At 50.5% G+C, this 14,808-nt stretch overlaps 1 protein-coding gene across 1 annotated transcript in view; it reads left to right on the plus strand.

Annotated features, from left to right (window-relative positions):
• The first annotated feature begins 8,397 nt into the window (after positions 1 to 8,397).
• Positions 8,398 to 14,808, plus strand: part of CNNM1 (cyclin and CBS domain divalent metal cation transport mediator 1) — a 300,200-nt gene continuing 293,789 nt past the window's right edge. The window contains exon 1 of the mRNA XM_030204797.1: positions 8,398 to 9,790. Within this exon, the coding sequence (XP_030060657.1) occupies positions 8,398 to 9,790 (1,393 nt within the window). The remainder of the gene's footprint in view (positions 9,791 to 14,808) is intronic.

Raw genomic sequence — 14,808 nt, forward strand, 5'->3', positions numbered from 1 at the left:
CTTGGAGTCCTTACCCAACTGGTCGGCACCTGGCAACGCCCTGTAGCATACCTCTCCAAGAGCATGGACAACGTGGCACGAGGATGGCCGGGCTGCCTCCGAAGCATTGCGGCGGCCTGTCTGCTGATACACGAGGCCAATAAGCTCACCTTCGGCCAGACCCTCTTTGTGACCACACCCCACACCATCCGCGGCCTACTCGAGAGCCACGGACCTAGATGGATGACCAACTCCCGATTGGTTAAATACCAAGCCCTCCTGTGCGAAAATCCGGAGGTGCGGATCCTGGACACAACTAACCTTAATCCCGCCACCCTCCTTCCGGCCCCTGAACCACCACTCCACGACTGTGAAGAGGTAATGGCCACTGTGCATTCGAGCAGACCTGACCTGAAGGACCAACCCTGGCAAGGGGGCATCACCCTTTTTACCGATGGAAGCAGCCAGGTGATAGAGGGAATTCGAAGAGCTGGCTATGCTGTCGTGTCTGAAGACCATGTGATCGAGGCTATGGCCCTGCCGCCCGGAACATCAGCCCAGAAGGCAGAGCTAATTGCCCTCACAAAAGCCCTCTTGTGGGCTGAAGGGAAAGTTGTTAACATCTACACCGACTCCAAATACGCCTTCCTCACCCTTCAGGTGCACGGAGCCTTGTACAAGGAAAGGGGATTTCTGACTGCTGAGGGGAAAGGACTTGCAAATGCCACTGAGATCTGCCAATTACTCGAGTCAGTATGGAAACCGAAGAAGGTGGCTGTGATGCACTGCAGGGCCCACACAGGCCGGACGGATCCCATTGCCCGCGGTAACCAACGGGCGGATGATGCTGCAAAAAGGGCAAGTCAGCTCTCTCTCTCTCTTCATTCTTCTGACCCTGTACTCGTTGTTCACCTCCCTGCAGAGATCCCCATCTACACCCCCCAGGAAACGGAATGGGCCCGACAAGAGGGCCTAGAATCACGCAACGGTTGGTGGATACTACAGGATGGGCGCATATGGATACCCGAAGCCTTGGCCTGGACGGTGGCCAAGGAGGCTCATGACCGCACCCACCTGGGCAGGGACGCTCTGGGGCGCCTACTCGAGAAGACCTACTACATCAACAAACTGTCCCTGTGGACCAAGAATGCTTCCAGCCGATGCGCAACTTGTGCCCGGAACAACCCTCGAACGGGGCCCGGTCCTATGCCAGGACATGTCCTCCGAGGCACAAGCCCCTTCCAAGTCTGCCAGATTGACTTCACACACATGCCCCCGGCCCGGGGCTATAAAGCTATCCTCGTCGTCGTATGTACCTACACCGGATGGATTGAAGCCCAGCCTACCAGAACGGAGATGGCTAAAGAAGTCACCTCCCTACTACTTCATCAGATCTTACCCAGATACGGTCTCCCCAAGCAAATAAATTCTGACAACGGGCCCGCCTTCGCCAGCGAAGTAACACAACAGCTCAGTACCAGACTGGGCCTCGATTGGAAGTTGCATTGTGCCTGGAGACCCCAAAGCAGTGGAGTAGTGGAGAGGGCTAACCGATCCCTGAAGAACCAGCTAGCCAAGCTGTGCCAAGAAACAAAAGCTAAATGGCCCGATCTGCTTCCACTGGCCTTGCTGCATCTTAGGTGTACCCCCAAGGCTACCGGCCTTACTCCTTACGAGATGATGTATGCTAGGCCACCACCACTACCTTCTTTTCCCGACTCCTTGCAGATACAGGGTGAGAGTTCCCTAGTGAAACAGATGAAAGCATTACATGAGGTAGTGCAAGACATCCAGCAATACACTGAAAGAGTAGCTCCCTTGGTTCTCACCAGTCCCACCCATCGGTTCAGGGTAGGAGATGAGGTATGGGTAAAAGAGTGGGATGACTCCGATTGTCTGAAACCCAAATGGAAAGGACCCTCCCTTGTTCTCCTAACGACCCCAACCGCTGTTAAAATTGCAGGAAACCCAGTGTGGATACATTGGACCCGACTGAAACCTGCTGCTCCCACTAGCAGCACCCCGAAGCGTTGGACTGCGCATCAACATCCTGACGCTCCATTACGGCTGACTCTCAGAAAGACGTGAACCACCAGATTCATGCCTGCCCAGCAACAGGAACTCAGCTTCTGGACCCACTGCGTTTTTGGCTCCCTGTTTATCGCAGCCTTCATCGTGGGCCTCATTATCTTCTTGCTGCAAAAGCTCGGATACCTCCCACCAAATCTATAATGCTGAGCATCTTCCTTCTCCTGTGCGCAGTCCCGAGCTATCCTACCACCCTGAGCAAGAATTGCACTGAATGTTTGCGCCTGGTGCGCCATCGCATAGAGGGAGGATATCACCTGGTTACCACCCTCATCCACCAGACGCAACCCCCAGAAGGCGATTGCAAGCTTCTACCGACGTGTGCCCTCATTACCCCGAATGGCCTCCAACAGTTCCACAGATGCCTCCAAGGCAATCTCACTATCTGCCATAGCCCTACCAAGCCAAGATACTACAATGTCACCCTCAGCGTAGGACTCCCTGCGTATGTGGCCGGGCCTCCGGGAGTCGAGGGAGATGGCATTCTGTATTACATAAACTCCACTCGCATCCTCGTCGGTGGCATCCAAACTGTAGCAACCCTAACCTTCGACGTCTGTGTCGCCATGGACAAACACCCGTGGTCCCGCAAATGTGGCAGCCAGAGTTGGCGTAAGGCATATGTGAACGACCACAAGTATGTCTGCCCCTTCAGTCCAGATATGAGATGCTGCTCCCCGTGGGTTTGGCTCCCATGTGCCGGTGACACTCGAGCCTCGGGCTGGGACCGAGTATGTGCTTATACGGGTGGAGGATATGCCGGATGCACCGGCCTGGGCGAGTTTCGTCGAGGTTCTGGGAACTATGTGTCCCTAGACTGGCCCATTCGAGGACACGATATGCCATGGAGAGGGACGTGGGGCCTTGGCATTGACGGAGGAGGAATGGATCCGTTGACATATATTACCATATATCAGAGCCTCGAAACAAAGCCTCCTACGCACTACCAGACTACTGTCGTCGGCTACCAAGAGGTGTTCGATGAAATCGCTCGTGCTGAGCAAACCGAGACTAAATTCCCCATTTCCCCAGAAGCCCGGAATATGTTCCTCAACTTGGCCGAAAACATTGCCCTCTCCCTGGGAATTGCCAACTGTTTTGTCTGTGGAGGCACCGACATGGGTGAACAATGGCCCTGGGAAGCGAGAGAGATCCGACAGCAAACATGGGATGCACTCAACACCACTAACATTACCTTTCCCCAACGGCCGAAGCCGTACGAATGGGCCCTAAGAACAAATATCATAGGCACCCTCTGCGCTAGTCGAGCGCCATCGAAGCGGTACTCTGTACCAGTGGGAGATTCTGCTTGCACGGGGGTCCTTCAGTATAATGGAAGCCGGACGACCTGGTGGCAAACGGATAACCGGCCCGCCCCGGAGCCTATCTGGACAGAACCCACCTTGAACACGACATGGACATACGGAGGAAACGCCTCCCTCAAGTGGGTAGCCCCGGGGGGCTACTACTATATCTGTGGGCGCAGGGCCTACGAACAGCTCCCGGCCCGCTGGTACGGTACCTGTCTCTTAGGTACTGTCCGACCTAGCTTTTTCCTTCTGCCCCTGCGAGTCGGCGAAACTTTGGGTATCCCCCTATACGTGGAAAAGGGGCCAGATAACCCTGCCAGACGAAAACGGTCTTTTCTAAACACCAAGCCCAAAGTCCAAATTGGAGACTGGAAAGACAACGAGTGGCCGCCAGAACGCATCATTCATTACTATGGACCGGCCACATGGGCTGAAGATGGCACATATGGGTACCGAACCCCTATCTATATGCTGAATCGCATTATTCGCCTACAGGCCGTGCTCGAAATCCTTACTAACGATTCGGCCTTTGCCCTTAATATCCTAGCCCGACAAAACACTAAGCTCATTACCGCGGTTTACCAAAATCGCTTGGCTCTTGACTACCTCCTAGCCCAGGAGGGCGGGGTGTGTGGCAAATTTAACCTCAGTAATTGCTGCTTACAGATTGATGACCAGAGCCATGTCATCAAAGAGATAACTGACCGGATGGTCAAATTAGCCCACGTCCCCGTCCAGACCTGGAACAGCGCGTGGGACTGGACTTCCTCCCTAACCAGCTGGTTGCCAACCTCCGGGAGCCTGCAAGGCCTCCTCGTCATGGGTGGCCTGTTCTTGTTGTCCTGTTTACTAATTCCTTTATCTCTTCCCTTTGTTTTCAGGTGTCTCCGCTCCACCATGGAGAGCATCGCCGATCGCCGGGCTGCTGCCCAACTTATGGCTCTCCAGATGTACTCCCCCATTCCTCAGTCTGATGAAGCTTACGATGACGCACCTTGTGGCTAATGTGCACTTTGAACCCCCTGAGTCACTTAATGGGCCATTACCCTTGTGCCAGCAAAAGACCGGCTACAAAGGGGGGGGGATTCCTCTAGGGACCCTCCGTCTCAACCCCGGCGAAGCAACCGACGGCTGCGCAAGGGCTTAGGGCTCGCTTGATGCCTCCTTCGCTAACTATTCTTGTCCTTTCTTTCCCTTTCAGGGTCCATGGAGGTGATACTCTCCACCAGAATGGATGTTCAAGTATCAAAAGGGGGGAATGAAGGAGTGGAACGCCGGATACTACTCGAATACTATGAGTACTACCCGAATACTACTGAACAACAGAACAACCTCATGTTTTGTGCCTACTGATGGACTTATACTTATGCACTCTACCTCTGCTTTTGGCTGTTTAGCCATACTTTATTACTGCACTGGACATTTGTGCCTTATCCAGTTTTACTGTTTACTAACGAAGAAGTTTGCTGTTTACTAATGTAAGGACAGAATGCAGGATTATTAGACTTATAGCTTGTAACAGTAGTTTGCAAGGCCTATACAAGACCAGCTTGCATGTAGCAACGCGACCTTGGAGGGTGCTGACACCCCTGCATTCCTGAGCCGAACCTTATCTCCTGTGCTAGAAAGGAGCATTGTGTGTGTGTGAAGAATAAGCTGCTAAGTTTCGTTTTTCTTGCCAGTATCATTTCGCTGTTATGACGTGTGTACGTACTGGGACTACAATTTTGTACTGTAAGAACTACAATTGTTTACTGCGCATGCCAAATGTGATGTGTAAGGGGCCTAGTGCGCAGGCCCAGTAGGGAAGTATAATTGTAAGTGTCAGGTGATTCGCGACACACAGTGTCCCGAGACTACTCGGTACTGTTCACTTGCTAGCAATAAAGTTGCCTTGTTTGGAACCAAAATTTGCCTTTCGTCTCCTGATTTCCCACCTGTTTCACCAAGACCATCAGATTCCTTCTGGGAAACGTAGCCATCTAGAACGCATCTGCCCAAGATGGGTATAAAAATTCCCCCAATCACAAAAAGGGTTACTTAGGCCAAGCTCTCTTAAGAAGAAAGGTTCAAATTAAGGGTCCTAGAGCAGAGGAGATCCTGCTCAGAAGATATAGAAACAGCTTAAAGTACTTCTGTTCTTCCCTTGGATCCCCTTGCTTAGTGGGGACAGTTTGAGAAGAATTTGTGCCACTGCCCCAGCTACATGCAAACTGTTTCTGACTCAACAGTGATTTTGGTAAAGGAAACCAAAGGCTGGAGAAAATAAAGGGGAATCCCCTGTACCATCAGTCTCTAATGGAACACAAGGTCCTTTAGGAGAAGCCACCCCCCTCCCCGCCCACCCCCACATCAAGGCTGCAGGCCAGGAAAGGATCAGAGCTGATATCTGGAGAAAAGAGAGGGTCGCGCCAGCACAAAGGCGCGCGTTCCCACCATTTTAGTGTGGGAAAAGGCTGCTCGGGGAAGGGAAACTTTAGCACTTCTCTTCCCAGCGTTCGAACATGCCACCCCAGAGTCCTGCTCAGAAACGATAGGAGGCGAGATCTGGTCCTCTTTAAAATGCTGCCTGCACACACCTTCTCTCCCTCTCTCTCTCTCGTCTCAAATCCATACTCTCTGCGTGTCCTGCTATGCCCTGAGGTGGCCATGCTTCTCAGTCAGCGGAGGCGACTGCGAGACCTGAGGTGTTGGCTCAGGTAGCGGGTCCCCTCCTGATCTGCTCTCTGAGTCAGAGAGAAGATCATCAGGAGAGGGGGACCCGTGGCCGCCACCAGAGAGGGGAACCCGTGGCCAGCACCAGAAAAGAGGCAGAAGACAGCAGTGAGTGAGTCAGGTCAGGACTCAGAGGGGGAGGGAGCCCAGCTATGAGCTGCTGCATCCACATTGTCATGCTTTATTGTTGGTAGCATTTTTATTTAATCTCACTTATATTTTCAAACATGCCAGTTTGTGCAGCATACGGATGTACACAGAAGAAGTATAATGGAATAACTTTTCATAGGTAGAGTAGTAATTTGTTATAAATTGTAATCAGCGTGTCATTTGGAGGGGTTGGTTATAGGGACTCCCTAGCATGTGTTATAGTCATGTAGAGATTTTTTTCTCCTGGTAAAAGGGCCACTAAAACAGACATTGTGTTATGAGAATCAGCTACTCAACATTCAGAGTTTCAATCTATTTATTTACTTATTTATAACATATCCCACATTAAACATGATTTAGGTTAAAACCTGAGGGCATGTAAAACCTTTTTTTTTCCTGTGCCTAGATCAAAAGCGAGCGATTGTTTGTGGGAACTTGCTCCTTTTGTTTTGTGAGTGGATGGATTTGTGCTAATTATGATTATGATGATGCTGCTGATTATGGATCTGATTGTGCTAATTATGCTGCTGCTGATGCCAATTATGCTTATGCAGATTCTGATGATTATAATTATGCTGCTGATTATGCTGCTACTGATTCTGATGATTATGCTGCTGATTACAATATTCATATCAGCATTATTAATATTCATATTAATATTTATATTAATATTGTGCTATTTTTGGGCTACTTTTTGTTTGGTAAAATTTTTCCATCTGGCAACACTGCCAACAGCCAGTCTTGGCAGCTTTTTCTAAGGCAAGCAAACTGACAGTTATGAACTTAGAAAGAATAAACCTGCTTGTGATTTAAAAGCACTTTACCAAGATTTCTTGTCTCTCCTTATCTTCATTAAAACCCACCCATGGGGGGGGGGGGGGGGGGTGGTGTTCACAAGTCTAAGTATAAAACTGGCTCAGGCGCAAAATACCGCAAAAGCTCAACTGAAAATTGTTATAAACCAGGTCAGGAGCAGGGCTGTTAGCTCATCACACATCTGCTTGAGAGACGGAGGAAATACTGAACATTTTATGCTGCATAATACACTTAAGGGCCAGTCACAAGCAGTGGTGTAGTCAGAGGGCCGATATGCAGGGGACCTGAGCCCAAGGAGGGTGGACCCAGAGATTAATCTCATCCTTACCCCCGCCTGCCACCCGTCACCACTACCAGAACCAAAAAGAAATACCCGAGCTAGTGGGGATCCATAAGTCCTGCCAGCTGAAGACCTCCTCCCCGCAGAAAAAGCACTTAGACCTTGTGCGCCGCCATCAGTGTCCCAGAATTGCTGACACGGTCAGCGTCTGCACATGCACACAAATTAAGCATGTGCAAGGGGTGGGGTGGTAGCAGCTTGGGAACACTGTAGCTGATTGCACTGGGTATAAGGGGTCTTTCTGCTGAGAGGACTTTGGCTAGCATGGTGGAGCTTGCGGATCCCCACCAGCCACATCTATAATGCACTGATTTTGGGTAGGCTTGAGCCCAAAATGAAGGCCCAATTCGTGGCTATGCTGCTGGTCACAAGAACTATTTTCTTCTTTTGTTTCCATCAACTGGTAGAGGGACAGAAACACAACACATTGGTCTGTAGTGGTCTGATAGGATGCTATGGAAGCTGTAATATTGACAAGAAACGAGCCTTGTTTTGGCTGTGAAGTTGGTGATGTTAACCTTTCACCTGTCATGTACAAATATATCCTTCTCATTGGTAATACAAAATTACCTTTCTCAGTCAAATATTAACTGAAGAGGCATACAGGGCAGCCACCTACACTTCATGTTTTCTCTGAGGTGGTGACGACCCTAATTTAGCATCACGATTCCAACGTTGCTCCTTCCACTTGCAAACACCAAGGAAAGGACAAACAGTTGTGCAGAACGCAAGCTGACAATACTGAGACTCAGTAATCCAGTATGGTTAACTATATTTTCATAGATTTGTATCAGCGTAGTAATCTCCCGCTTAGTCAAAATTCACAGGTTTGATTTGGATAGATGAAGATGAGCAAGGTCTCGAGACCTCCTTAATTTCCAACTGTCATTGAGGGTCACGTGGCTGTCATTTCCCCTCCCTCTCTCTTTCCCCCTCTGTTCTATGGTTCCAGTGCCGCAGCGGTGTCACGTGCGTCTTGTCAGGTCTTTCTCCACGATGATGGCGGAGGCTAAAACTGTTTGCTGTGGGACGGGCGCTGTTTTACTGCTCATCTTCTCTTTGCCGCCGCGGACCGCAGCATCCTGGTTACTGGGGTTCCGTCCCGAGGACACAGCTGGAGGCCTCGTCTCTTTAGAAGGGGGTGCCCTGCGTGCTACTGAGGGAGCCCGTTTTCTGCTTCGGGTTTATTTCCTTCCGTTGCCCCAACCCGTCAGGAACGCCAGCAGCCTACAGTTAGCGTTTGTTGAGAAGCCGCAGCGCGTCAAGGCCTTTAACCACAATCCATGTGTGGACAAGAGCTCCTGGACTAATGATGTGGAGGTAGTTGGGCCCCTTCGGCTGTCTCAGGCCACGGTGGGGTCAGCGGTGGCAGAGGTGCGAGTGCGAGAGCTGCGCAAAGACGAGAACGGAAAGCTCTTCTCCCTTTGCGCTTTCGACGGGAAACAGTGGGAGCATCACAGTGGCGCCCACTTTGTACTGGAAGTGGTAGCAGTGGTACCAGGCATCCCGGTGTGGCTGCGAGCCTTGATCGCGCTGCTTTTGCTTGGCATGTCGGCCCTCTTTAGTGGCCTCCGCCTAAGTTTGCTCTCCTTGGACCCGGTGGAGTTGAGAGTTCTGCAAAATAGCGGTTCTGCTGTCGAGAAGGAGCATGCTCGCCGGGTGCAGTGGGTAAGAGGTCGAGGTAGCCACCTGCTGTGCACCTTGCTGCTGTGCAATTCGCTGGCTAACGCATCGCTCGCTGGTTGGCTCTGTTTTCTACTACCTGCCTCGGCCGGGGACGGCGGTGAGATCTGGCTGCCTATTTCGGTATGCACTGGCTGCGTTTTCCTGTGCGGGGAGGTAGCACCCTACTCCGTGTGCTCGCGGCATGGGTTGGCTATCGCTTCTCGCACCATCTGGCTCACTCGGTTTCTGATGGTCGCATCCTTCCCGATATCCTATCCGCTAAGTCGGCTGCTTGATTGGGTTTTGCGCCAGGAGATCAGCACCTTTTACACGCGGGAGAAATTGCTGGAAATGCTGCGGGCGGCTGATCCGTATAACGACTTGGTAAAGGAAGAATTGAACATCATTCAGGGAGCGCTGGAACTGCGCACTAAAGCGGTCGAGGACGCGTTCACCCCTCTCGGAGATTGCTTCATGTTGCGCTCCGATGCTGTGCTGGATTTCAGCACGGTCTCCGAAATTTTGCGCAGCGGTTATACCCGCATCCCGGTATACGAGGGCGAGGATCGGGCTAATATCGTGGACATCCTGTTTGTCAAAGACTTGGCTTTTGTTGACCCAGATGATTGTACTCAGCTGCAGACGGTCACTCGCTTTTACAATCGCCCCTTGCACTGTGTGTTCAATGATACACGCCTGGACGCTGTCCTGGAGGAATTCAAGAAGGGTGAGTAAGCGATCACTGTTGATCTGCCCTTTAGAGGTCATTGCAGAATGCCCTGTGCGGTAGAACTGCTAACTGCATGGTTTCTGCTATAGGAGCCAACTTTTCAAAATGATTGGGTTGCTCAACTGGACACACATTACTTTGTCTGTAAAAAGGAAAATACAGTATGGCAGAGGTCATGGGCACAGCTGGGCAGGCCATATTTAGATGTAATGCATAGCACTGGGCGGACTGATGGCAAAAAAGAAGACCTAGGAAGTGGAGTGTTCTACTAGTCTCTTTTCCTCCCCCAAACCCCAACTCATTCCTACCTCATTTTTCTTCTCCTACCCTCTCCAACCCACAGCCCATCTGTACCACAGTTATTTCTCTTCCATTCATAGCATCCATGCTCAGGCAGGATGATTTTCTTTTTGTGAATAATGGAACATTATATCCTCGTCCATTTCTCTTTCAGTTTGAGACTCAAGTCCTCTCCATTGGAAAACTTTCGTTACCATGGTCACATACTGCAACAATTTTCTCTGCTCCCCCATGTCCCTTTAGGTAAAATTATTTATCCTGGTGACTGTAGGGCTGGAGGAGAATGGCAAAATTGCAGCTATTATCCACCCTTGATCCAGACCAGCTAGCATATAAATCTTCCAGCCAATATTCAGTGTGATTTAACTGGCCACTGACTGGTTAAATTGCTAGTTGCTGTCCCCATCACTCAGCTTTTCTTCTGTTTAGAGCTTCAGATACTTAAAAGTTCTTCACAGCAACATTCTCCCAATTGATATCCCTTCACCCTTTCATAGCCTCCTCTATTCCTTCCCACAACTCCACTCCCAGCCTCTGTTCTCATTATCCAGCCTTTCTCCCCGTTCGCTTACCCTGTCAGTAACCCTTAACGCTTTCCTAGCCCCCTTCTCTCCACAGTTCCACTATCAGTGCTTGTCCTGATCTCCCAGCTCTTCTGCCCCTTACAGTTCCTTTCCGTTTTATTCTAGCCTTTCACAGCAGCATTCTCTTCCCCAGGCAGTGTCCTCTTCCTCTTCCTCTCCTTACAGCTCCTCTTGCAGCCTGTCCCCATTACCCAGCCTCTCATCCAACCCTTCACAGCAGAATGTCGGTAACTCCTTCCTAGACCTTTCTGTTCCTCTCTCTACAACTCCACTCCCAGCCCCTCTCCCCCTTACATCTCCTGTCTGTTTCTTCACAGCAGAATTCTCTCCCTCTGCCAGTAACCCCTTTCAGTTCCCTTCATCCATTCCTAGACCATTTCCCCACAGCTCCCTTTCCAGTGCTTGTCCCCATCAGCTAGCTCCCCTCCCCTTATAGCTGCTTTCTGCCTCCTCTAGCTCATTACAGCAACATTCTCTCTCCCAGCCAGTAACTGCTTTCAGACTCCTTCACCCCTTCCTAAGTCTTCGATTTCTCACCCAGTACTTTTCTGTCTTTTTAAATCTTAATTGGTAAATGTGGCGATGTAAAATTGTCATGCCAATAAGGTTATGTGACTCAGTCTTCTTTCATTGTTTATCTCAAGGAGGTTGGATAAAACAGGAGACTGAAGTGAGCCTGTCTAGTCCGTTGTATGAGCTGAAGCCAGTAGGCGGAGCTTGCCAGTTTTAGTACACCCAAAACAATAGCAGAAGATTTATTTCTAATAAGCTGCTATTGTTTTGGGTGTACTAAAACTTGTTACAGATGGCCCATGCAGAAGCAGTCTCTATAAGAGACTGCCTATGCATGGTCCATCTGTAACAAGTCTAAAGCTGTTTCAGTTGGATAGGCAGTGCCTTAAAAGTTGGAGGACAAAAGATTTATGTATTTTTTAATTTTTGTACTTATTGGACAGCTTTTTAATTTATTTGAAAGCTTCCCATATCCTATATAATAAAAAGCACCTCCAAAGTTCTGAAGCTGACTGCGTGGCTGAGCCATTCCTGCTCTCTGGCTGTAGTTACTAAACTGACGTCACGTAGTTCCGAGTACATCAGCATGAGGCCCCGCCCCTGCTGCCCTCGCCGCAACGCCATGTGCCCCAGGTCGAAAGACAGCAGCACGAGGCCCCGCCCTCGCTGCAACACCATGCCCCCCCAGGTCACCGCCCCCCGGGCTTGCAGGCTCGGCCCTTCTCTCTCTTTTAGCTCTGGTCCCGCCCTCATTTCCTGTTTCTGCAATGAGGGCGGGACCAGAGCTAACAGAGAGAGAAGGGCCGAGGCTGCACGCCTTTTAACACTGCTTGGTAAGTGTGAAGATGATTTCACAAATTTGCAGGGAGTGCGGCTGGAACTGGAAGGGAGAGACAACGAACCAAGAACTGGGAGGGAGGGAAGGGGACCCTGAAACTGGGAGGGAGGGAGGGAGGTAGGGAAACCCCAAAACTAGGAGAGAGAGAGAAAGACCCCAAAACTAGGAGAGAGAGAGGGAGACCCCAAAACTAGGAGAGAGAGAGGGAGGGGGGAACCTGAAACTTGGGAAGGAGGGAGGGAGCTGAAACTCGGGAGGGAGGAGGGAGGGAGGAAGGACCCTGGAACTTGGAGAGAGACAGGGAGGTATGGGATGACCTGGAACTTGGAGGGAGGGAGGGGGCCACCCTGGAACACGGAGGGAGGGAGGGTGAGGCCACCCTGGAACTCGGAGGGAGGGGGGACCCTGGAACTCGGAGGGGGGGGGGGCATGGCACACACACTCATTCTCACACACACACTCTCTCTCTCACAGACACACTCGCACCCAGTCTCACTCTCTCTCTGTAACACACACACAGTTGCACATTCACTCTCTCTCTCACACAGTCAGTCTCACATACACAAACATACACACTCCGAGGTAAACCTTGTTAGCGCCCATTTAATTTGTGTCAGAAATGAGACATCCCCATAATCCCCCTCCTCCCCCTCTTACACCAAAACCCTCTCAGTTCACCAACCCCCCCTTTCATTGTGAGACACACACAATATCACAAAAACAAAGACGTTCGCCCCCAAGCTCCCAGTCCACCACACACACATAAACACACTCTGTGCCACACAAACTACTTCTGTGACACACATGAACTTTCACACTCATACACAGACACACAACCCCCCCCCCCCCCCCCCCCCCCAAAACACCACAAAAAACACACACGGAACAAGGAAACATGCACACTCACTCCCTCTCTCTCTCTATATCACCCCTGCAACAATAACCACCCTCAATGCCACCTCCTACATTCTCCCACTTTGCCAGCATGGGACATCCCCAACCCCCCCCCCCCCCCCCTTAAACCACAACCCTCTCAGTTCTCCACCCCCTGCCCCACCCCCTTTCATTGTGAGACACACACAATATCACAAAACCACAGACACTCGCCCCCAACCTCCCAGTACACCCCACCCTCTCTCACTTACACACATGAACTCTCTCTGTTACACACACACAGACACACCCTCTCACACACACAATATAGCTCTGTGACACACATGACCTTTCACTAACACACACAGACACACAACCACCCCCCCCCCACACAAACACATACACTCATGCGGAACATGGATAGATGTACACTCCAAATCTCTCTCTCTATATCATCCCAGAAACAATAACCACCCGCAAAGCCACACAGCACTTTATCCCACTTTGCCAGCACGAGACATCCCCCAACAAAAACAAAACAAAAAACCCACACCACAGCACCACAGTAATACGAGCAAGCAACAACATGGCCAACCCCCCCCCCCCCCCAAAAAAAAAAAAAAAAAAAAACCTGACCCACCCTCCAAGCCCCCTGCCACACCCTCTCAGATCACCTCCCCCCCCGCCTTGGTGAGAAACACACACATAATAACACAAAAACACAGACACTAGCATCCAACCTCCCAGTCCGCCCCACCCTCTCTCACTTTCACACACACACACACTCTCTCTCTCTCTCTCTCTCTCTCTCTGTGTCACACACACAGTGATGCAAGCTCACAGATTGCCAAACATGCCCCCTCCCCAACCTATGCCCCCCCCCAAGCCCCACAAACTAGCAAGACTCCTGTACCTGTAAGACAAAAACAATACAACCCAACAGCCAACCCCTCCAAGTTCATCAGACACCCCTCCCCACCAAAGTTACTCACACAACAAACACACACACGATGATACTCCCCCCACACACACTCCAACTTTGCCCCCCCCATCACTTCCACACACACACACAAACAAAATATCTTTGTGACACACATGATCTTTGCCTCACACTCACACACACAACCACCGCCCCCCCCCCAAAAAAAAACACTCACACACACAAACACTGATTTGCAACATGGAGACATGGACACTCACTCTCTCCCCCGTTACACCCGCTCAGTTCACCCCCCCGCCCCCTCCCCCCCAACCATTCTGAGACCCACACACAAAATCACACAAACAGACACTCACCCCCAGCCTCCAAGTCAACACAACCCTCTCTCACTTTCACACACAAACTATCATCATCTCTCTCTGACACATACTCCTTCCCATGCATCACTGTCATACACACACATACTTGCTTCATGTAACTGTCAGACTTACTGTCTCCTAACAGAGTACTACAATAAATAATTGAAAATACATGAGAATTGTGACACTGCCCATTTCATTTCTAACAGAACACTGCACACACAGAAAACAACAACTGTGCCACCAAATAACATTACAACCAATACAACAAAAAAAACAATAAAAAAAACTATTACAACACAAAAATGTAAATTAATCATTACCATGACAACACAATTATCCTAAATATCCCTTTCAAAACATTAATTGCAAAAAACAAATACCTTACTAGCGCCCGTTTCATTGGTCTCAGAAACGGGCCTTTTTTTACTAGTATGATTTAGAAAATGCTTGAAAACATACCTGGAGTCACCCCGGATACAGCTGTGAGGAAATGCAGAAGGGCTGCAAGTCCTCCACAGCACCTGGTGGGAGCGCTGGGCACCTAGAGCGGAGGCCCTGAGTGGATCGGAGTGGACCTGGGTGTCACCCCGGAGAAGGCTGTAAGG

The sequence above is a fragment of the Microcaecilia unicolor genome, chromosome 5, assembly GCF_901765095.1.
Source record: "Microcaecilia unicolor chromosome 5, aMicUni1.1, whole genome shotgun sequence".
In the NCBI taxonomy this organism is placed as follows: domain Eukaryota; kingdom Metazoa; phylum Chordata; class Amphibia; order Gymnophiona; family Siphonopidae; genus Microcaecilia; species Microcaecilia unicolor.